Source organism: Diorhabda sublineata, chromosome 7 (genome assembly GCF_026230105.1).
Source record: "Diorhabda sublineata isolate icDioSubl1.1 chromosome 7, icDioSubl1.1, whole genome shotgun sequence".
In the NCBI taxonomy this organism is placed as follows: Eukaryota; Metazoa; Arthropoda; class Insecta; order Coleoptera; family Chrysomelidae; genus Diorhabda; species Diorhabda sublineata.
The window spans coordinates 24,373,727-24,394,525 of record NC_079480.1 but is presented as its reverse complement, the minus strand read 5'-3'; the positions used below and the strand labels follow the sequence as shown (position 1 = coordinate 24,394,525).

At 31.1% G+C, this 20,799-nt stretch overlaps 1 protein-coding gene across 1 annotated transcript in view; it reads left to right on the top strand.

The window, feature by feature from the left end:
• LOC130446334 (pyrokinin-1 receptor-like) overlaps nucleotides 1-20,799 on the top strand; it is a 78,083-nt gene that overhangs the window by 53,846 nt on the left and 3,438 nt on the right. The window contains exons 5-6 of the mRNA XM_056782529.1: nucleotides 18,319-18,530; nucleotides 18,587-18,917. Coding sequence (XP_056638507.1) covers nucleotides 18,319-18,530; nucleotides 18,587-18,917 — 543 coding nt within the window. The remainder of the gene's footprint in view (nucleotides 1-18,318; nucleotides 18,531-18,586; nucleotides 18,918-20,799) is intronic.

The following is a 20,799-nucleotide window of genomic DNA, read 5'->3' as shown; positions in this document are numbered from 1 at the left end:
TATTTTTTTTGTTAGTCTACGCGAAAAAAATGAAAATTTTGGTAAAAAAACATTGAAAAATGTTTGTTTATTCATTTTTTATCTCACTTAAAGATTTCATAGGATTTTCTGACTTTAAATGTTATCATAAACGCTCTAGAAAATCGAAAAATCGTCCGATTTTGATGAATTTTTTTTAAATTTTCGTTTTTACAGAAGATTTATGAAAAAAAAATATGTGAATAAATCTCACCTGAAGATTTCATAGTTTTTTGACTTCAAGTGTGATCATAAACGTACTTCTTCTCATATAATCGTTTATAACTTTTTTACAAAGCGTCAAACGCAGTTTATATATTTTTTTGTTAATCTACGCGAAAAAAATGAACATTTTGGAAAAAAAAATTGAAAAATGTTTGTTTATTCATTTTTTATCTCACTTAAAGATTTCATAGGATTTTCTGACTTTAAATGTTATCATAAACGCTCTAGAAAATCGAAAAATCGTCCGATTTTGATGAATTTTTTTTAAATTTTCGTTTTTACAGAAGATTTATGAAAAAAAAATATGTGAATAAATCTCACCTGAAGATTTCATAGTTTTTTGACTTCAAGTGTGATCATAAACGCATTTCTTCTCATATAATCGTTCATAACTTTTTTACAAAGCGTCAAACGCAGTTCATATATTTTTTTTGTTAGTCTACGCGAAAAAAATGAACATTTTGGAAAAAAAAATTGAAAAATGTTTGTTTATTCATTTTTTATCTCACTTAAAGATTTCATAGGATTTTCTGACTTTAAATGTTATCATAAACGCTCTAGAAAATCGAAAAATCGTCCGATTTTGATGAATTTTTTTTAAATTTTCGTTTTTACGGAAGATTTATGAAAAAAAAATATGTGAATAAATCTCACCTGAAGATTTCATAGTTTTTTGACTTCAAGTGTGATCATAAACGCACTTCTTCTCATATAATCGTTTATAACTTTTTTACAAAGCATCAAACGCAATTTATATATTTTTTTGTTAATCTACGCGAAAAAAATGAAAATTTTGGAAAAAAAATTGAAAAATGTTTCATTTTTACGGTGAATTTATGTAAAAAGTATAGAAAATATCTCCCTTGAAGATTTTATATGGTTTTATGACTTTAAATTCTCAGTCTCAGTCAACCATTTTTTTAATAGTGAGAATTTTCAATTCTTAAAGGTTAACTTCTAATATTGTACACTTGATTACAATAAGTGACTTTAAGAATATTTTTGTTCATATTAATTTATTGAAAAAGGTACAAACGATTATATATGAAAAAAGGTCAATTTTAAGAGAAATTGTTATTAATTTTAATTGTAAAAACAAGATAAATCAATTTTTTTATATAATTTTTTCCCAATTTGTTCATTTTTTTGTGTAGATTATGAAAAAAAATATAACAACTTCATTTGATTATTTGTAAAAAAGTTATCAACAATCATACGTGAATGAGTGCATTTTCATGAACATTTAAAGCCCTGAAACCAATAAAAGTTTTCATTTTTTTTTATTTATATACTTTTTTTCGTGAATCCGCCGGAAAAACGAAGATTTAAAAGAAAATTAATCGAATTCGGACGATTTTTCGATCTTCTAGAGCCAAAAAACGAGAACCGCGAAAGTATAAAATTAAGTTTTTTGTGCTTGTCATTTAGATTATCACAAAAAAGGATGAAACCTAGCAATGAGACAGATCAAACTGCAAGTGTATTCGATTCGGGGAAAGCCTCAGTAACCTTTGTGTCAAATATTATCGATAAAGAAATGAAAATTACATCGAAAACTCAATATGAATATCTCGACGGCGATAACCTACGAAAAACTGATATCGTTTCAATAAGCTGAAAAGAGTTTATTAACAAATACAAATGTGGCTTTACGAAAATCAATGCGTCATAAATCTCGCTGATTGGGGATATGAGCTAAAATAAGAGCATTTAGTCCCCATAAAAATGACCTAATTGCTGTGCACATCGAGCATCAAGAATTTATGATATTTGCGATTGTGGCAATGCATGTGAAAATAGATAACATGGTTAACACTCCAGTGTCCTGGAAAAAATTAAATGTACAAATATTGAAAATTATTCTACCAACGAAGATGAAATGGGAGTTGACGAAAATGAAGAAACAGATGCAGCAAAAAATAACAAAAGCTTCGTATACCCTTTATGAGTTTTCTCTTTTTAATATTGGTATTGTTAACTGTCACGGCTGGTACTATTGTACAGGCTTTGTAAATCCTCTATATTGCCAGCAAATACAATCATATCTGATAATGTTTAGCCTGTATCCATTTAATAAGGTTTCGCTGAATATCCGCTCTGAATGAACATAATATGCAAACTTAACGCACTCTTCTCATTATTTTCACGTTTTCCAATGATTTTCAGGTCCTTAGCGTTAATTTCTTTAAGTATCTCTATCATTTTTCCTTGTTCTATTCAATCGAATGTCTTTTCATAGTATATTAAACATGCATACACATCGTAATTTACGTCTCTGCACCTTTGTATCAGGACTATACTGAAAATAATGCTTCTATCGTACTTAGAGAAACAGAACAACAGAAATCTGGTTAGGGAATATTGGGCTCTGGCATAATTTGTAAATTCTTCTGTGGATTACGTTAATTAAGCATTCATCTTTAGTAGATTACTATCTCCTAAATACATGCTTAGACTTCTGGTCCTTCCATTTCTATTTCAAAGTTGTTTCTTTGGTCTTCAAATAGTTTTTCAAGGTATGCTTTCCAATGACTGATTTTGTCTCTTTGATTTTTCGATGTATATTGTGACTGTCTTGTTTCTTTTACCAGGATGAAGTCTCCTCACACCTTCCTATTGTTGTTTTCTCTTAGACCTCTTTGATTTTCTGTCATTGCTTATTATACAGTGCTTTTCAGATAAAAGTATCCACCTTTAATAACTTTTGTAATACTGGTATTTAAAAAAAATCCAAAAACACGTCAATTTATGTTGGAAGGGGCAAGCATAATGGCTTATTTAAACTTACTGGAAAAGCCACCCCCTCACCCCTAGCAGCATCCCCTTTATTTTTTTAAATTACTTTTCATATTTTTTATGTAAAATTTGGATACTCCTCTTGGAGCTGATTTCAAAAATGTATAATACTTGTAGGTTAAAGTGGTTAGTTTATGAGACAAACAATTTTTCTTTTAAGAGCACAAATTTTACTTATTATTTACTTTCACCTTATTTGCCTGTACTAAAATGGGTTGTACAACAGTTCAAACTCTTTAATCTTTTTAACTGTGCTATTTATTCTACTTAAAAAATCCAAACAACAAAAAACTCTACTTTTTATTAAAGTTTGACATTGTCAACTAGAATTTGTAGTCACTATTGATAGTGTAATTTGATACATTATTTATTTTGTTTCTCTGAAATGGTTTACTCTTTGCAAGAAAGAATTGAAATTGTAGGTTTATACTACCAGAATAATTATTGTGCAAGAGCTGCTGCTAGAATATTTAACGAATTACATGACGGAAGACATGCAACTCATAAGAATGTAATTCAACTGATGGAGAAATTTACCACAACAGGGTCTGTTTGCAATAAAGTGCATAAGCGAGAGGGACTCGTAAATAACGAAACAATCCAAGTGGCAATTTTAGGGCAAGTCAGCTTAGAGGCTCAACAACCCCAATCGTTGTCAACAATAATTAGAGCGATCGGTGTTTCATCTTCTACAGTTTTCCGAGTTCTACATAAATTCAAGTACCACCCATACAAAGTTAAGTTGGTGCACGAGTTGAATGAAGATGATTTTGATCGTCGTCTAGAGTTTTGCGAATCAATGACGCAAATTAACAATAACAATCCACAATTGTTAAACAATATTTGCTTTTCTGATGAATGCTCATGGTCATTAAATGGCTTAGTAAATAGGCATAATTGTAGATATTGGGCTGAAAGTGATCCACATATTATGCGTGAATTCCATACACAACATCCCCAAAAGTTAAACGTTTGGTGTGGTATCCTAGGTGACCACATTGTCGGGGAAGGGGTTGACCCACGTATTACAACAATAATAGAAAATGATGATAACCTTTCCGAAGATTTACTGGTATTTCAACAAGACGAAGCTCCCCCACACTATGCTATGCCTGTCCGACAATTTTTAAACGAAACATTCCCCGCTCGTTGGATAGGTAGAAGGGGGCAGATGATGGAGTGGCCACCGAGGTCACCGGATTTAACACCCCTAGACTTCTTTTTATGGGGGTATTTAAAAACAAAAGTTTATGCTACCCAACCAGAATCTGTCGACAATTAAATCCAGCCGTATTAAGCAATGTCAGAGAGGCATTTCAAAATAGATTATACCATTGTATGGAAGTGAATGGTACTCATTTCGAACAATTATTGTAACTTCATAATAAATAGCACAGTTAAAAAGATTAAAGAGTTTGAACTGTTGTACAACCCATTTTAGTACAGGCAAATAAGGTGAAAGTAAATAATAAGTAAAATTTGTGCTCTTAAAAGAAAAATTGTTTATCTCATAAACCAACCACTTTAACCTACAAGTATTATACATCAGCTCAAAGAGGAGTATCCAAATTTTACATAAAAAATATAAAAAGTAATTTAAAAAAATAAAGGGGATGCTGCTAGGGGTGAGGGGGTGGCTTTTCCAGTAAGTTTAAATATGCCATAATGCTTGCCCCTTCCAACATAAATTGACGTGTGTTTGGATTTTTTCTAAATACCAGTATTACAAAAGTTATTAAAGGTGGATACTTTTATCTGAAAAGCACTGTATATCTTTGTGGTTATTGTTTAATTGTGTTATCAAAAAAAAAATAAACATGTTTTTGATGTTTTATTATAAAAAAGTTTGCTCTGAACATGAAATTTTGTGTTTGGAAATTCGTTGGAGCTTGAATGATAATACCCTCACCAACTAATTTATTTTACGAAATTACCACATGGTTGAATAAATAAAGTAAATTTACAAAGAGTTTAATTTGCGTTGCCGTACATTTCTGCAGTTTATGAAAAAATAACACAGTAAATACCAATAAACAATTTCTTTATATTTCTAAATCTTCTTGATTTTAGGTATCTTCTGTTTCAAAATTAGTTTTTTGAAATAATTTTTGAAAGATAGATAAAATTGACGTTTCAACTTTTCAAATAAGAATAAAATCAAAATAGAGCTTTGTTTTAGTAAGAAAAATTACTTTTTCCCTAGTCCTTACATCTCAAATATAGTAAATTAAATTATTTGTAGTTTGATAAGAATTTACAAAATAGAGCAACAAATTTAACTTAAATTATTTAGGGCAGACATCTCAGCATACGATAAAAAAATAGAAAAAAAAACAAACAAATTCAAAAGCTATCAATAATAAAAAAGAACTAAATAATTTGTGTAAAATTTATAGCTCTATTTTGTCAATACTGATAAAACTAAAAGTAATTCAAGTGACTACCGCCGTATATTTGAGATGTAATGACTAGGAAAAAATTAATTTCCCTTATTAAAATGAAGTTCTAGTTTGATTTTATTCTTTTTTTGATATTCATGATGAAGATGATCTATTGCAAATCTAAGCAAATTGTCAGTGTCAATATCATATTTTGATAAAGACTTAAAGAGAAGTCGAAACTTCAAATTTTATCTATCTTTTAAAAATTATTTGAAAAAACTAATTTTGAAATAGAAGAGACCTAAAATCAAAAAGATTTAGAAACATAATCATATCAAAAGGTCTAAAAAAATTAAAGAAATTTAAACAATTTCTTTGACCCTCAAATACTTTATTCTACTCTATTCTACTACATTTAACCAAGACCGACTCTTTATATTCATAACCAAGAAAATCGCTTTTCCCGAGGAAAATCATGCGGAACGCTTTCCTTATATACCAGAAAATTGATGATTTTGGTTGACCCCAAACTAAAATATTGTGACATGTCATTTAAGTTTCGCTACCCCGGAAATACATTATGTGAATCAATTCCGACAAAATTAAAAAACCTCTAGAGCTTTTCCTAAATTAGTTTTTCTATAGAAATAGAGAAAATACATCGTAGTATAATGAAGAATTATGAAGGACGAAATAGTTTTTCCCCGCATGTTATAAAATGTTTTTCGTCGCTTCCATACAATCAAAACGGACACTGATCGCAAGCAAACAACAAAGCAAAGTAAAAAAGAAAATCTAATGAGAACCATCTTGTTCTGATAGTTTTCTAAGTTCTAAATTAATAAAGTTGTACTGAGAGAACAACTTAGGAATCATGACATATTTCGATGAAGTTATGCGACACCAATTCTTTAGCATTAATATTTTCATACCGACTCAATCTCAGGTATATGTTTTTCGTAGTTTCTTTTTTAATATCTTCATCAAGACTTTCAGCAAGCTAGTATATAAAGCATCACTCACTTTGATATTTATATAGCACGTTAAATTAGAATCCTGCGAAAGGATTCGTTTCATAACCTCCTCTTGGAACCAAATTTCTTGCATTGATAGTTGAGTTTAATCTTTGATAATATTTCTGGGTGAAAATTGTTAAAATATGGTCAAAATATATGTTTTTAAACATATTTTTGATACAGGAAAAGGATTTGTTTCAATACCTCCTCTTGTAATTAAATTTCTTGCATTTATAGTTGAGTTTACTCTCTGATAATATTTGGGAGTGAAAATTGTTGTAATATGTTCAAAATATATGTTTTTAAACATATTTTTGATCCTGGAGAAGGATTTTTTCCAATATCTCCTCTTGGAATTAAATTTCTTGCATTGATAGTTGAGTTTAATCTTTGATAATATTTGGGAGTGAAAATTATTGTAATATGTTGAAAATATATGAATTTAAATGTATTTTTAATCTTGGAAAATGATTTGTTTCAATACCTCCTCTTGTAATTAAATTTCTTGCATTTATAGTTTAGTTTACTCTCTGATAATATTTGGGAGTGAAAATTGTTGCAATATGTTCAAAATATATGTTTTTAAACATATTTTTGATCCTGGAGAAGGATTTTTTCCAATATCTCCTCTTGGAATTAAATTTCTTGCATTGATAGTTGAGTTTAATCTTTGATAATATTTGGGAGTGAAAATTATTGTAATATGTTGAAAATATATGAATTTAAATGTATTTTTAATCTTGGAAAAGGATTTGTTTCAATACCTCCTCTTGTAATTAAATTTCTTGCATTTATAGTTGAGTTTACTCTCTGATAATATTTGGGAGTGAAAATTGTTGTAATATGTTCAAAATATATGTTTTTAAACATATTTTTGATCCTGGAGAAGGATTTTTTCCAATATCTCCTCTTGGAATTAAATTTCTTGCATTGATAGTTGAGTTTAATCTTTGATAATATTTGGGAGTGAAAATTATTGTAATATGTTGAAAATATATGAATTTAAATGTATTTTTAATCTTGGAAAAGGATTTGTTTCAATACCTCCTCTTGTAATTAAATTTCTTGCATTTATAGTTTAGTTTACTCTCTGATAATATTTGGGAGTGAAAATTGTTGCAATATGTTCAAAATATATGTTTTTAAACATATTTTTGATCCTGGAAAAGGATTTGTTTCAATATTTCCTCTTGGAATTAAATTTCTTACATTGATAGTTGTGATTAATCTATGATAATATTCTGGGATGAAAATTATTGTAATATGTTGAAAATATATGAATTTAAATGTATTTTTAATCTTGGAAAAGGATTTGTTTCAATACCTCCTCTTGTAATTAAATTTCTTGCATTTATAGTTTAGTTTACTCTCTGATAATATTTGGGAGTGAAAATTGTTGCAATATGTTCAAAATATATGTTTTTAAACATATTTTTGATCCTGGAAAAGGATTTGTTTCAATATTTCCTCTTGGAATTAAATTTCTTACATTGATAGTTGTGATTAATCTATGATAATATTCTGGGATGAAAATTATTGTAATATGTTGAAAATATATGAATTTAAATCTATTTTTAATCTTGGAAAAGGATTTGTTTCAATACCTCCTCTTGTAATTAAATTTCTTGCATTTATAGTTGAGTTTACTCTCTGATAATGTTTGGGAGTGAAAATTGTTGTAATATGTCCAAAATATATGAATTTAAATCTAATTTTAATCCTGGAAAAGGATTTGTTTCAATATTTCCTCTTGAAATTTAATGTCTTGCATTGATAGTTGAGCTTAATCTCTGATAATATTTTGTTTTTTCTATTAATTCAAACAATCTATTTTTAATCTTGAGAAATTATTTGTTTCATATTGGATAGAGTAAAATCTTGGTAACCCGAAGGTGATTTGAAGGTGAGCACCGTGTATTTTTTTACAGAACAATCACTAAGCTCTCCAATTATTTAAATTCAAACCGAAAGTTATTGTTAAATAAATCACTAATTTTTCTCTTAGTGTAAAAACTTCCATTATTTTAAATTTCATAAAACGCGAATAAAGTTAAGTGAAAGAGGTCTTTAGCGAGATACGTTTCCCATGCAAATTTTCCGTACTATATAAGATGCAAAACAGTCCGTTGCGAACATTTACGGCATTAGTAAATTTGAACTTTAAATTCGTCGTTGAAACAGAAAAGGACAGATCTGTTTTATTTTATCGAGACAGTATATAATTACTTTTTAAAAGAACCAACAACAGCGAATTTCAGAAAATAACTTTGCGTGTACGGTTTGTTTGTTTATATTGCGTTTTAACGAGTAGATACCTAATCTACGTAATTTTTGGTAAATTTCGTATTTCTGAAATGTTTTTATGTTGTAGCATGCAACAAATTATGTAACTCACTCACTATTGTGTAAATATTTGACAAAAGTTTAAGAATACGTGTTGTTGTTTAATGAAAACAGTGGCGGCGCAAGACCTTAACTTAATGTCATCTTAACTTAATGTCATCTGATGATGCAAAAAGGAAGGAATATAAATTAAAAAATCACATGAAATTAAAGAGTTTTTTATTCATTAAGAAAAAAACCTAAATTTTACTTATACTTCTTTGGAATTTTAAACAAAAATGGAAAAAATGAATAATTAAAGAAACAGAAACTTTTTACTTTTGATTTTACTGAACTTCTTAATGATTCGTAAATTATTTTAGATGCTTTATCTGCTTCAGTAGATAAAACTGCCAAAGCTGAAAGTCTATCTTGACCCATAGTATTTCTTAAATAATTTTGGTAATTTTATACTTTATCTGTCTATACCGCTAGAAGATCGAAAAATCTTCCGATTTCGATGAGTTTTTTTTTAATCTTCGTTTTTACACTGGATTTACGAAAAAAATTATGAGAATAAAAAAAATAAAAACCTTTAATAGTTACAGGGCTTCAAATGTTCATGAAAATGCAATCAATCAAGTATAATTGTTGATAACTTTTTTCCAAATAATCAAATGAAGTTGTTATATTTTTTTTCATAATCTACACAAAAAAACGAACAAATTGGGAAAAAATTATACAAAAATATTGATTTATCATGTTTCTACAATTAAAAATAATGACAATTTCTCTTAAAATTGTCATTATTTTCTCATATATAATCGTTTGTACTTTTTTCATTAAGTAATGATTAAATTCATTCTTAAAATCACTTATTGTAATCAAGTGTACAATATTAAAAGTTAACTTTGATTAAATTGAACATTTTCACCATTAAAAAAAATGGTATGTTACTAAGGCTGACTGTTGAAGAGAATTTAAAGTCAAAAAACTATATGAAATCTCCAGGTGATATATTTACCATATTTTTTTCATAAATCTGCCGTAAAAACGAAAATTTAAAAAAAATTTATTAAAATCGGACGATTTTTCGATTTTCTAGAGCGTTTATAACATTTGAAGTCAGAAAATCATATGAAATCTTTAAGTGAGATAAAAAATGAATAAACAAACATTTTTTTACCAAAATGTTCGTTTTTTTGTGTAGATTAACAAAAAAAATATATAAACTGCGTTTGAAGCTTTGTAAAAACTGAATTAGGAGTAGAATCGTCCATCAATTCATTTTTCTTGATTTTGCGCGGGAATATAAAACATAGAAGCACCCATTGCTGCCCACGTTCCGCTCTACTTAACCTCCCTGTAGTGAGGCCACTTTCATCCATGTTCCAAATTTTTGTGGGGTTATAGTTAACTTCATCCAGAGTTCTTTCCAACTGATCAAAATATCTCCCTATTTATAGTCTATTAAACGTCAGTGCTCTGCCAGAATAGGTGTTCGTAAATCCTTTTAACCAATTCCAGTCCATCTTCTTCTGAAATTAAACGATTGTTTAATATTGTTCTCGACCGCCATTTCATATACAATTTTGCGTACCTCTAGAGTCGTAAATCCAAAGAATCTAGCTACAATGTTTCTGATTATAAAAGTTTATTAGTTCAAACAATTGTCCCTGATTGTTATGAATTATGTAGAAAAAGAAAAGAAGATATGCTATGCCCCAATTTTTCGACAAAGTAAAACAAGTGGATTTGTTGCTGCAGTATTGACTCTTCTTTGATCAGATTTCTGAGTGGAAAATTTTCATAAAACTAATTAATATGTCTGTTAAAAATACTATGTTCATTGTTCGAGCATCGGCGTGTTTACATTTGGCAAATATCAGAGATAAAAATAATAAACAATACATCACACCTTCAATAGTTGATCGTGATGATAGTGAAAGACTTTTACCAGTTTCTTGATGAACTGAATCCAGCCAAAAACAATACATTTAATTATTTATCTAGAAGCAATATGAATACAGAAGAAAATAAAAATAAGTGAAGCATTTAAAGGATTTACAACTTATATTAATAACTAGCAGACCCGGCAGACTTCGTACTGCCTCAATCGATAAATAAAAAATCTAAACTTTTGTATAAAATAAACTTAAACAAACAAAAGGAATTATTTTTGTATTAAAACGATTTTCTGAAATACTGACTTTCTATAAGGTTTCAATTTGATATTGACAAACACACACAGATATGATACAGTCTGATAATCAATTTAAAGTTTTCTGATAAACTATATTTTTTGTTCTGTGGGGCGTAAATAAACAAAGATGACGGTTTCCGACGCCCGAACACGCGACGTATAATTGTCCATGCGCGAAACAAGTTGATTCGCCAAACTTCCAACGACTGGCCTTGCGATTTATCTATGATCATCGTAAAGGCCAGACGTACTGGAAATTGTAAACGTTTTAAATAGAATGATAAATCCGTTGGAGTTATCCTCTCCTTTATATTATCCTTTTATGATTGTTGTCTCAATGACGTTATCCATTACTTTTTCACAACCAGTCTTGTTCCAAGGCACAGTCGAGGTTGAATGTTACGCAGCATGATCCTACTTTGTGAGTTGGTAATCCAGGCAATTCCAGTGAATTTAAAAATTCCGTGAGATAGTTGACTACGTCATCCTGGTTTATAACGGAGTCGACTGATTTGAAGGAAGAAAATTCTGAATGTACTATCCTCGACATCTTTATTTTTCTCTGCCGATATCGCTCGTTCACCCAGCCATATATGGTTATTGAGCTGTTGCGCTTTATATCCGGAAAAACGCGCTCAATAAGGTCCTCTTTTGAGTCTGTGATGTGAAAGAAATCTGTGGGTCCACTTCGACTTTATCACTTCCAATGTGTAACAAACACATTTGTAGTTTCATCTTGTTGCAAAAATACTCGCAAATTATCAGTAAAGTGTCACTACCACAAAGGATCACAGAAGTAAAGAGTTCTCGCCCACGTAGCGCTAATCGTCACCACGTCTTTGTATGTGGTATCGATCGACATAGAGGATGGATCGACATATTAGTTGATTGTCAAATGTCAAATATTATGGTTGCGTTCAGAAATTTAATTTGTGACAGAACGTCAAAAAATTGTTTTTATTTAATTTCAAGCATTTTCATATTCATTCACCTTTTAAACCGTCTCCTGAGTTTTAGCGAGACTAGCGAACAGCAATTAATTTATTTATATATAGATAAAAGTGCTTTAGATTGGCAAGACCAATATCAGTGAATTATAGTGTATTTGTGTATAAAAATTACATCAGTCTCAAAAAACTATAATGAGCGTTCAGCAGTATAATTTTGAAGTCGCAGTTCTGGTTATCTTAGTAGTAAATTACAAATTCAAACTCGATTTCTATTGAAATTAACATTAACGTTATCGAACATGTTCTTGAAGGTAGCTGTAACCGTTTTAACGGTTTTCATGATAAGAAGCTTTGCCAGGAAATATTTTGAATGTACAAAGCGTGCCAAGAATATTATAATAAATAGTTTGCAGATACCTGCATCTCCTTTACATATTCCAAGAAAATAATGGCAAATTGTGTTGAGGTTAATTGATATCTCTTTCACGATTATCGTGAATATTAAAGATAATAAAATCAGAAATTGAATTATTACATGGCTTTATTAAACTTTCAGGCTAGCTCCTGATGCAGTGTTTATCATTCGATAGATAAAACAAAAATTGATTATAAAAAATCAATAAACAATCTTCGCCGATAATAACTAGAATACTTTGTTTGGTAGGCCATCCAGGAATACTTGCAGCAGATTAGAAATATAAGAAGAGTCCGGAGCAAAAATCTTCAATCGTCTTCAACGTTGTGTTGACGTACATGCTTATGCGTGGAATATTCTGGATTTGAAATAGTTATTTTCCTAACAAGTGCGGAAAGTGATACTTTCCCGCACGCGACTGCAGTTGTCCCGAACGACGCGGAGCGGAGTTCGGGCAAGCGGTCAAGTGCGGGAAAGACACTTTCCGCATGCGTTAGGAACATTATTTTTTCTACGACCGTATATACAAAAAGTATACCAACCCATTTTTCTAAAATTATTTTATTCCAACAAACATACAAAACTTTAACTAAAAACTACTAATTATTATAAATATTAATATTGAAAACACAATTTGTTGTATTATGTAGACTAGTAAGAATTGTCGGTCCAGTGGAGTTATTTGGTTTCAACTGGAAGGTAGATGACGTCGATGAGGATGGTCGCATAAAGATGACGATGACGGCAACAGTTTTAAGTCATTTTGTTTTGTAATTTTATTTGATATTTTTTTCTTCTTATTCTCGGATTCCTCCAAATAGCCCTCAGCGACAGTAGTAGACTTCCAGCCACCGAGACGTTTTAGGTTGGTTATTTCTTCGCCAGAGTCTGCTAGGAACGTTGCCGAAGAACGTCTGAAACTGTGTCCTGTATAACGTTCCGGATTAGGTAGGCGTGTGGCGGTGTGGAGTGGTAGGTGGTCGTAAATCTGCGTACTTTTAAATAGTTTCCATCATTTATTTCTTCAGATAAAACAAATGATCTTGACGAATGATTTTTGGAATCAGAAATTTTCACAACAATTAGGTTGCCTTTATCTTGAATGTCGTCGACAGTGATATTTACAAGCTCGGAACTGCGGAGAGCGCCAGCCAGTGCAAAAATGGTACTCACTTTAATCATCAGGTATACCTCATCGGGAGCTAGCATAACCCTGGATATATCTTCTTTGGTAAAAACTTGCGCTTTCTGTGCTCGAAAACCAATATTTTTCTGTTTTATTTTTACTGAACTTTTTACCATCGAATAGCGGGACCAAAATGTATTAGATTTCAAAACTTTACTTAGGTCTGAAAAATACGCCAGAAATACCTCTTCCTTATAAGTTTTGGCCCCTTTCTCCTTATACCATCTAACAAAATGGTCGTATTGCTTCTCATAATTTAGTCTGGAATTGGCAGGTAACAGTTCGGAATTAGCTTCATTTGCAGCCTTCAAAATGGCTTCGGGAAGTTCTTCGTCGGATGAATCCATTAATATTATTGTATCGGATTCGGTTTAATGTGGTTTAATTTAGAAGAAGATTGTACTTATTCGGTCACGTTTTGAACAACTTTGATGTTTTAGTAAAAATTACACGCTTGGGTTGTCATAGCAACGATATCAAACCCGGGTGGTTTGATAGTTGTTTCTCCTTTGAAGAATGTCACTTTCCCGCACTAGTGCGGGAAAGTGGGTTAAAACGCATGGTCGTAGAAAAAATACCTTTGAATATGTCCAACCAAATTATAAACGCTTTTTCTAATTTCCAACTTACAAGACATTTCAATGAAACTGACATAAAAAAAGACTTGTCCAACTAATATTAAGAAAATGTTTTGATATTATAACAGCCTAGAGGGTTATTCTGAATTATGGACCTATTTTTAAAAAATTGTATTTATTAAAGTACAAATGCTACATGAATAATTTTTATACCAATGAAAAGGGGAGGCTTCAACGTTTTTTTATGAATTACAAGGGTAGGCAGGCGGTGATGATTCCAGAAGCGGTCGCTAGAGTTCTCGCGGCAATAGGCCGCCATTTTCTGTCACTGTCAGTTGTGAGTGAGATGGCGACTTGAAGCACAAAGTGTTCTGTGTTATTGAGTTCGCAAATTATATAGCGGATATTTCGTACAGAATTAGATATTAAACCACCAACTAGAAAAAGCATCACTCGTTGGTTTAATCAATTTAAAGAGCTTAAAAATGTGTGTCAGAAGATGATGTCAGACGCTTAGAAAACAGTTTTGTTCGCAGCCCAAGTACCAATAGAGTAAGTAGAGAACTTGGAATACTCTAAACAAGTGTATGGAATGTTCTGAGATGGTGTTTGTTGTACAAGCACTACCGCTAAGATCTCTTGCAGGCTCTCAACCCTAATGACAAAGAAAAGCGTCTCGAATTATGCGGTAATGTACTAGAAATGATGAGGGATGACATACTTGTACAGAGTACCATTTTTGGCAATGAAGCAACTTTCCAACTCAGTGAAAATGTCAACATACACAATGTTTGCATATAGGGTTTGCAAGATTCTCAGGACTTCATTTTTCAACAGGATCATTATAGAATAAAGCTATTATACCTGTAGAAACTCCTGGGGAATATTTTGGAATGGTGCGTTACATCGCAATTCAAGAAAATATAATATCTGGCATAAAAGACCGATTTTCGTCAGTTATAATGAGTCTTTTTTATTTTAAAACTGTTGTTGCCTCGAAAAACAGATAATGACATAAAAATTCTACGTGAAGTTGCAGAAAATTATCAAGGACTTCTTAATAATGTTCCAGTCGTTTCACAATATAAATTATGGTTTGCGAAATAGCAAAGAAAAGTCAGTGAAACACATGAAATAGTTATTTGTATGCCAAGGACTAAAAATACAAAGTAGTTTATTGAACAATATAATGTACTTAATGATATTTGCAATGTCAATATTAATTTATTAATTATTTGCAAAAAGTAATGTTGATTGTACCTCCAGGACAATTATTGAAATATTAAAATTTAAGGTTATGAAAAACCATCGAAGTGAAACTGTCAACTGTCAATATTGAAGTGGCTAGAGTCACATTTAAGGAAGTTAAAGTTGTCTACTCCAGAGCGTCCCGAAAGTGTTTTGCAGTACGGAACTGTCACTTTCATTACATGGAACACTCAAAACGCAACTTTCGGTATGTAAATGAATACAAAACGAACAACTTTCAGATGGCGTCGTCTAAAAAAAATATCGCCTCATAGAACTCGCCCATATTCCAAAGGGAGGATTGAAACTTATTACAATGTCGAAAAAGCCTATTTAATAAATGTTTGTTTTATTTCTTTATATGAATTTGAATATGTGTTGGTTTTTATTCAGAAAAATTTCTTCTTCCGATCATAGTTTTACTTTTTCTTTATTTTTTTTTTATTCTAATTCGTAATAACCTCAAATTGAGAAGCTGAAACCGCTCCTGCTTGCAGTTAGTTTTATTTTAATGATAACAAAAGAATGATAAAAAATAGACTGCTTTCCCCCTTTCTACTTATTCCGAATAATTTATTTAGTCTATAAATATCCATCGACACAAAAATTCAACTAGTCAATCTTTATTAAGATTATGAAGAAAAATTTTAGTTCTCGAGTCAATAAATTTCGTAGAACGTATCAACTGAACCATGTGATAACTGATACCAATCATGATAACTAAGTGATTGGTTTTCAGAAATAACGTAGCGAGAAAATCGAATACTCCCACCTATATATTTGAAAAGCGCAAGACATAAATATAAAGGGAAAACCAAACATTAAGTTGATTTAATATCGGGTTAAGTTGAAAGTTGTTCTACAGGATATACAGGACCTTTTTACGCTCATTTCTCATTCATAAATATAACGGAGGGAAAACGTTTTACTATACGAGGAACAGACATATATCACTTTATCCAATCTTGGTAAATGTCAAAAAAAATTCGATCTAAGAACGGTTATTGAAAGCGATATTTTCGAGCAATTTCCGGCTGTGCACATGTAACAATACTTGCTGTCATACAGAAGTATCGAAAGAAACGTTCCAGAAACGGTCTGCAAACGATGCCTTGGAGTCACTTGGAGCACAAAACAGAATCATTCGTATAGCTGTATGTTCGGTGGCAGTAACTACACTGATGGAACACGTAATCTATATGGCGCAGAATCATCAATATACCAAAAACGTTTCTTCAACGGAACGGATGGTAAACACTGTTATTGTCACCATCATTAACAATAACTAATAATTTAGTCCAGCTTTTTGTGACAACTACATATTAATTTGTGAAAGTTTCATCGTTCAAAGAGCTCTGCAAAGTTCGAAATAAATGGTAATCAGATGGTGCTAGATCAGGGCTGTATGGGGGTTGTGCCATCACTCCCCATCCAAGCTGCAATAGTTTCCCACGAGTTGTCAAAGATGTGCGAGGCATTGCATTATCATGGTGGGTCACTAAACCTTCCGATTTGACAATTCTGGTCGTTCTTTTTGATTTTTTTATACAGTTTCATTAATTGTTGACCTTGTACATCAGAATTGATCGTTTGGTTCCTTGGAAACAGCTCAAAAAACACAACATCTTTGTAATCTCACCAAACTGAAAGCATGAGCTTTATTTGTTGTTTTTTAGCTTTCGATGTGGTTTGTGCTGGTTAGGCTGGTTCATCGTGTTTCCTCCATGATCGTTTTCGATTTATATTACTGTACAGGACCCATTTTTCATCACTAGTGATGATTCTTTTCAAGAAAAGGTCAGTATCAGTTCGTTTAAGATGCATATCGCAAATTTTGATTCTTTGTATTAAATGAGTTTCTTTCAATTCGTGAGGTACCCAAATATCAAGCTTCTTAACTAGCCCAAAACATTTTAAGTGTTTTTCAATTGTTGTATACGATACATGTAGCCTCCTCGCAACCTTTCGAAATGACGATCCTCTTCAATTATTACTTTAATTTGGTCATCATCAACTTCAGAAGGCCGACCAGAACGTTGCTCATCTTTGAGGAAAAAATCTCCAGAACGGAATTTTTGATAACAATTTTGACACGTAGGTTCTGTTAAGCAATCAGCATCATAAACTTCACATATTTTTTTGTGATCCGTAGCAGCTTTCTTTCCTTTCTGATTGTTCTAGCAACTCCTACAGTTTTTCTTCAGTTCAAACACATTTTCCAGTATCCAAACATGCATGCCTTCGGCCAACAAATCTATCCTACATACTGCTAAAATGCCTGTGCCAATGCCTCCAAATCGATCAGAAACTAGGCTTCCTCACGTCAAGCAAGATAAGGTATGTGAGGATAGTAACCCAAACTATGAAACTTTAACTTTAAAACAATCGCATTCATTGACACCAAGTGATTTAAATGATTCAGTAGTTGATATAAATCTATCTAAAAAACAGGTTTTTTTGAGTTTGAGAGGTTCAAATTAAACAACTGGAATTCACTTTCCCAATTTCTTTGCGCGAGATGAATTTCAGGCATTTAAAGAGAAAAAGGAATAGTATGCTCATTGAAAAAGGAAAAAAACTAACGCGTGCATGAAGATTTTTTCAACCGCACTCTATTTACTTTATGAGGCTAATATCTCATGGGCTGCACTACGTATGTCGTTGTACATTTATGCGTAAATTATTCCGCTTCAACAGCAATGTTGCAGCTGGTTTCTAATGGCATAAGAGACCATAAATTTATCGATATAACATTCAGCAATGTTGCTGGATTTCCTACTCCAATTGCGTGTTAGTTTTAAACCAGCTACTCTTGGAATAACTGCAATAGTGTCAGTGATCTGTATACTGCCTGAGAGATTATTCGTTTGGAACATGCGGAAGCGATTAGAAACATTTTATAACATCAATCACTTTATCAAAATTCTAAAAACTATCCCGTTAACTTCTGTTATTATGAATCTAATTTTTATTTGCGCAGTTGCTGTAGTTGCTGCTTTCTTCATATGCTGGGCGCCATTCCACGCCCAACGTTTGTTAGCAATTTATGGAGCTGGTGCAAGATCATCGGAAGACGTAGTAACAACTTTCCAAGCTTTAACGTACATCAGTGGTATTTTTTATTACTTATCAACAACAATCAATCCGTTGCTTTACCACATTATGTCCAACAAATTTCGAATGGCTTTCAAGGTTAGTGCATTAGGAATTTTTCAACGTGTGTCGAAATAATAAGTTTTATATTACAGAGAACGTATCAACAAATTTTCCAAAAAAGCGAAAGCGAAAAAATACCAGGATGTAAAGGATATTCGACGTTATCTATTCCTCCTCTTTCGAATAGCGATTCTTGTAGTGGGTCTCTCCGTTTTCTTGAAGATTCGTTGGCGGGGCGTTTATGCGACCACAATCTACGCCCATTAGTTATTTCGTATAAAAAACATCATAGAATACCGAAAAATCATAGCATCGAGTTATTTAATACAATCACGAATGAATCATCGATGGTGGAGAGACGACTATCGGAATTTTCTCAAATTTTATTAAGAGAACAACAAGAACAATTACATAACGAAAAAGGTATGCATTATTATCAATATTACTCTAAATACTTCTTAACGTACTATATTATTATTAAAATAATACGTCAAGCTACCCTCTATCGTGAATTTTAAGCTTTGAACATGGTATTTAATAAATGAAAGTATCTACTGACCTCGAAATAATCTTCACAACTAAATCGATTACTAAATAAAACAGTATGCATTTTAATGTCTATTTACATTATTTTTTCCGTAATTTTTCTCCCTTAGGGTTACTTAAAAAGACTTCATTTGATGCAGTACATTTTGGAACAATATAATATTTATAACGGATCTTTGTCGACCCAGGCTTCGACATCCTGACCTAAAATACGACTAATAAGACACGACGCGATAGAATGGTAAAACAAAACAAAGTATTAAGGATGCTGCTGTAGCTTGACGTGCGAAACTTAATCGGCGCTGGTGACGTAAACAAGCGATTGACGCGTTGCAAGAAGAAAAGAGAGCGGAATAAAAATATTCCACTTTTGGAAATTTCAATCAGCACTATCACTCATATGTTTAACATCAACGTATTTAGCAAAATTCTTTTGATAAAAATGTCGATGTACTGGGTGAATAAGTTACAAAATCCAAAATAACGACGATGTTCCCAGAAATACCTGTCCTGACCTAGACATGGTGGTAGTTGCTTGAAAATATAATATAATCTATACAGTATATATTTCTTATAGTTAGTCTTGTGAAGAAGACAATCGATCTCATGTTGTTACGTTTTATTATTGATAGAAGAAGGTAGCATGTAGAAAATATGTGTTTGATATATCGTAGAGATGAGTCACATGATGGAAGACCCCCACCGGTTTTACTATAGATGTTAATCTTCAACGCGCCTCCCTGGGGCTCAGGATCAAAAAGAACCTCGCGATGCAAAGATTATAAAGTTGTTTTTTTGAAAAAAGTAAAAAAAATTGTGTTTGTGTGTGTCAGCTTCGACGCACAACTGGAGTTTACTCCTTAAGTTCGATAGTCTAACCAGACGCAAAAAGAGTTTATTTAACTTAGAAAAGATTGGTTGATTGCCAGAATATTTTGGGCTTCCTTCATTAATTTTTTTTTAATCTGTAAGCTCGCTGTCTCTCGGCTGGAGTTTTTGCAGGTTTAGATTTTTTTCTAGTCAAAAAATATAAAAAAAAATTAGAAAATTTATAAATGCATAATTATAAAAATGTTAACTGACTTTAAGAAATTTGATAAAAAAAAAGGTTTTTATAAACATTTTTTTCAAATTAATATAATTAATTTTTTATTTAAAATATAATATTATCTTAATAATTAACAAAAATGGTTATAAAAAGATAATTATGTCACTAAATCTTTTACATACAATAATAAATAGTACATGAAAATTACTTAAATAAGCTAAAAAATAACTTTTCGGAAGAAAATTATATAAAAACATTATTATAATGAAAAAATATTGTCGATTTTTCTGATAATATTATCGAATTATTGACTACAGTTGTTAATATTTAAAAATTACTTATAAAATAAATCATAATAACGTGGAAGAATTTATAGACATCGACAAAAAAAATAATTTTTGGTTAGGTTAGAAATTTTCTATTTTATGTGGATGCGCTCGATAATTCATATTGGGTTGATTATCTAATTTTATGAGTTGTTTTCAAATATATATTTATATGAACTACATCGATAATTATTAAAATATTTAATAAATACAAATTACACACGCTCATACATATAATACATGAATTATAACGTACGTTGCAACCACGTGTTTGTTAGATGTTCCGGCAATATCATCTACACCTCTTTCTGCCATAGTTATTTGAAAATACTTTCAGTCCACTTTAGCGGAACACAATAATAATAAAACTTCACAATGACAGCAA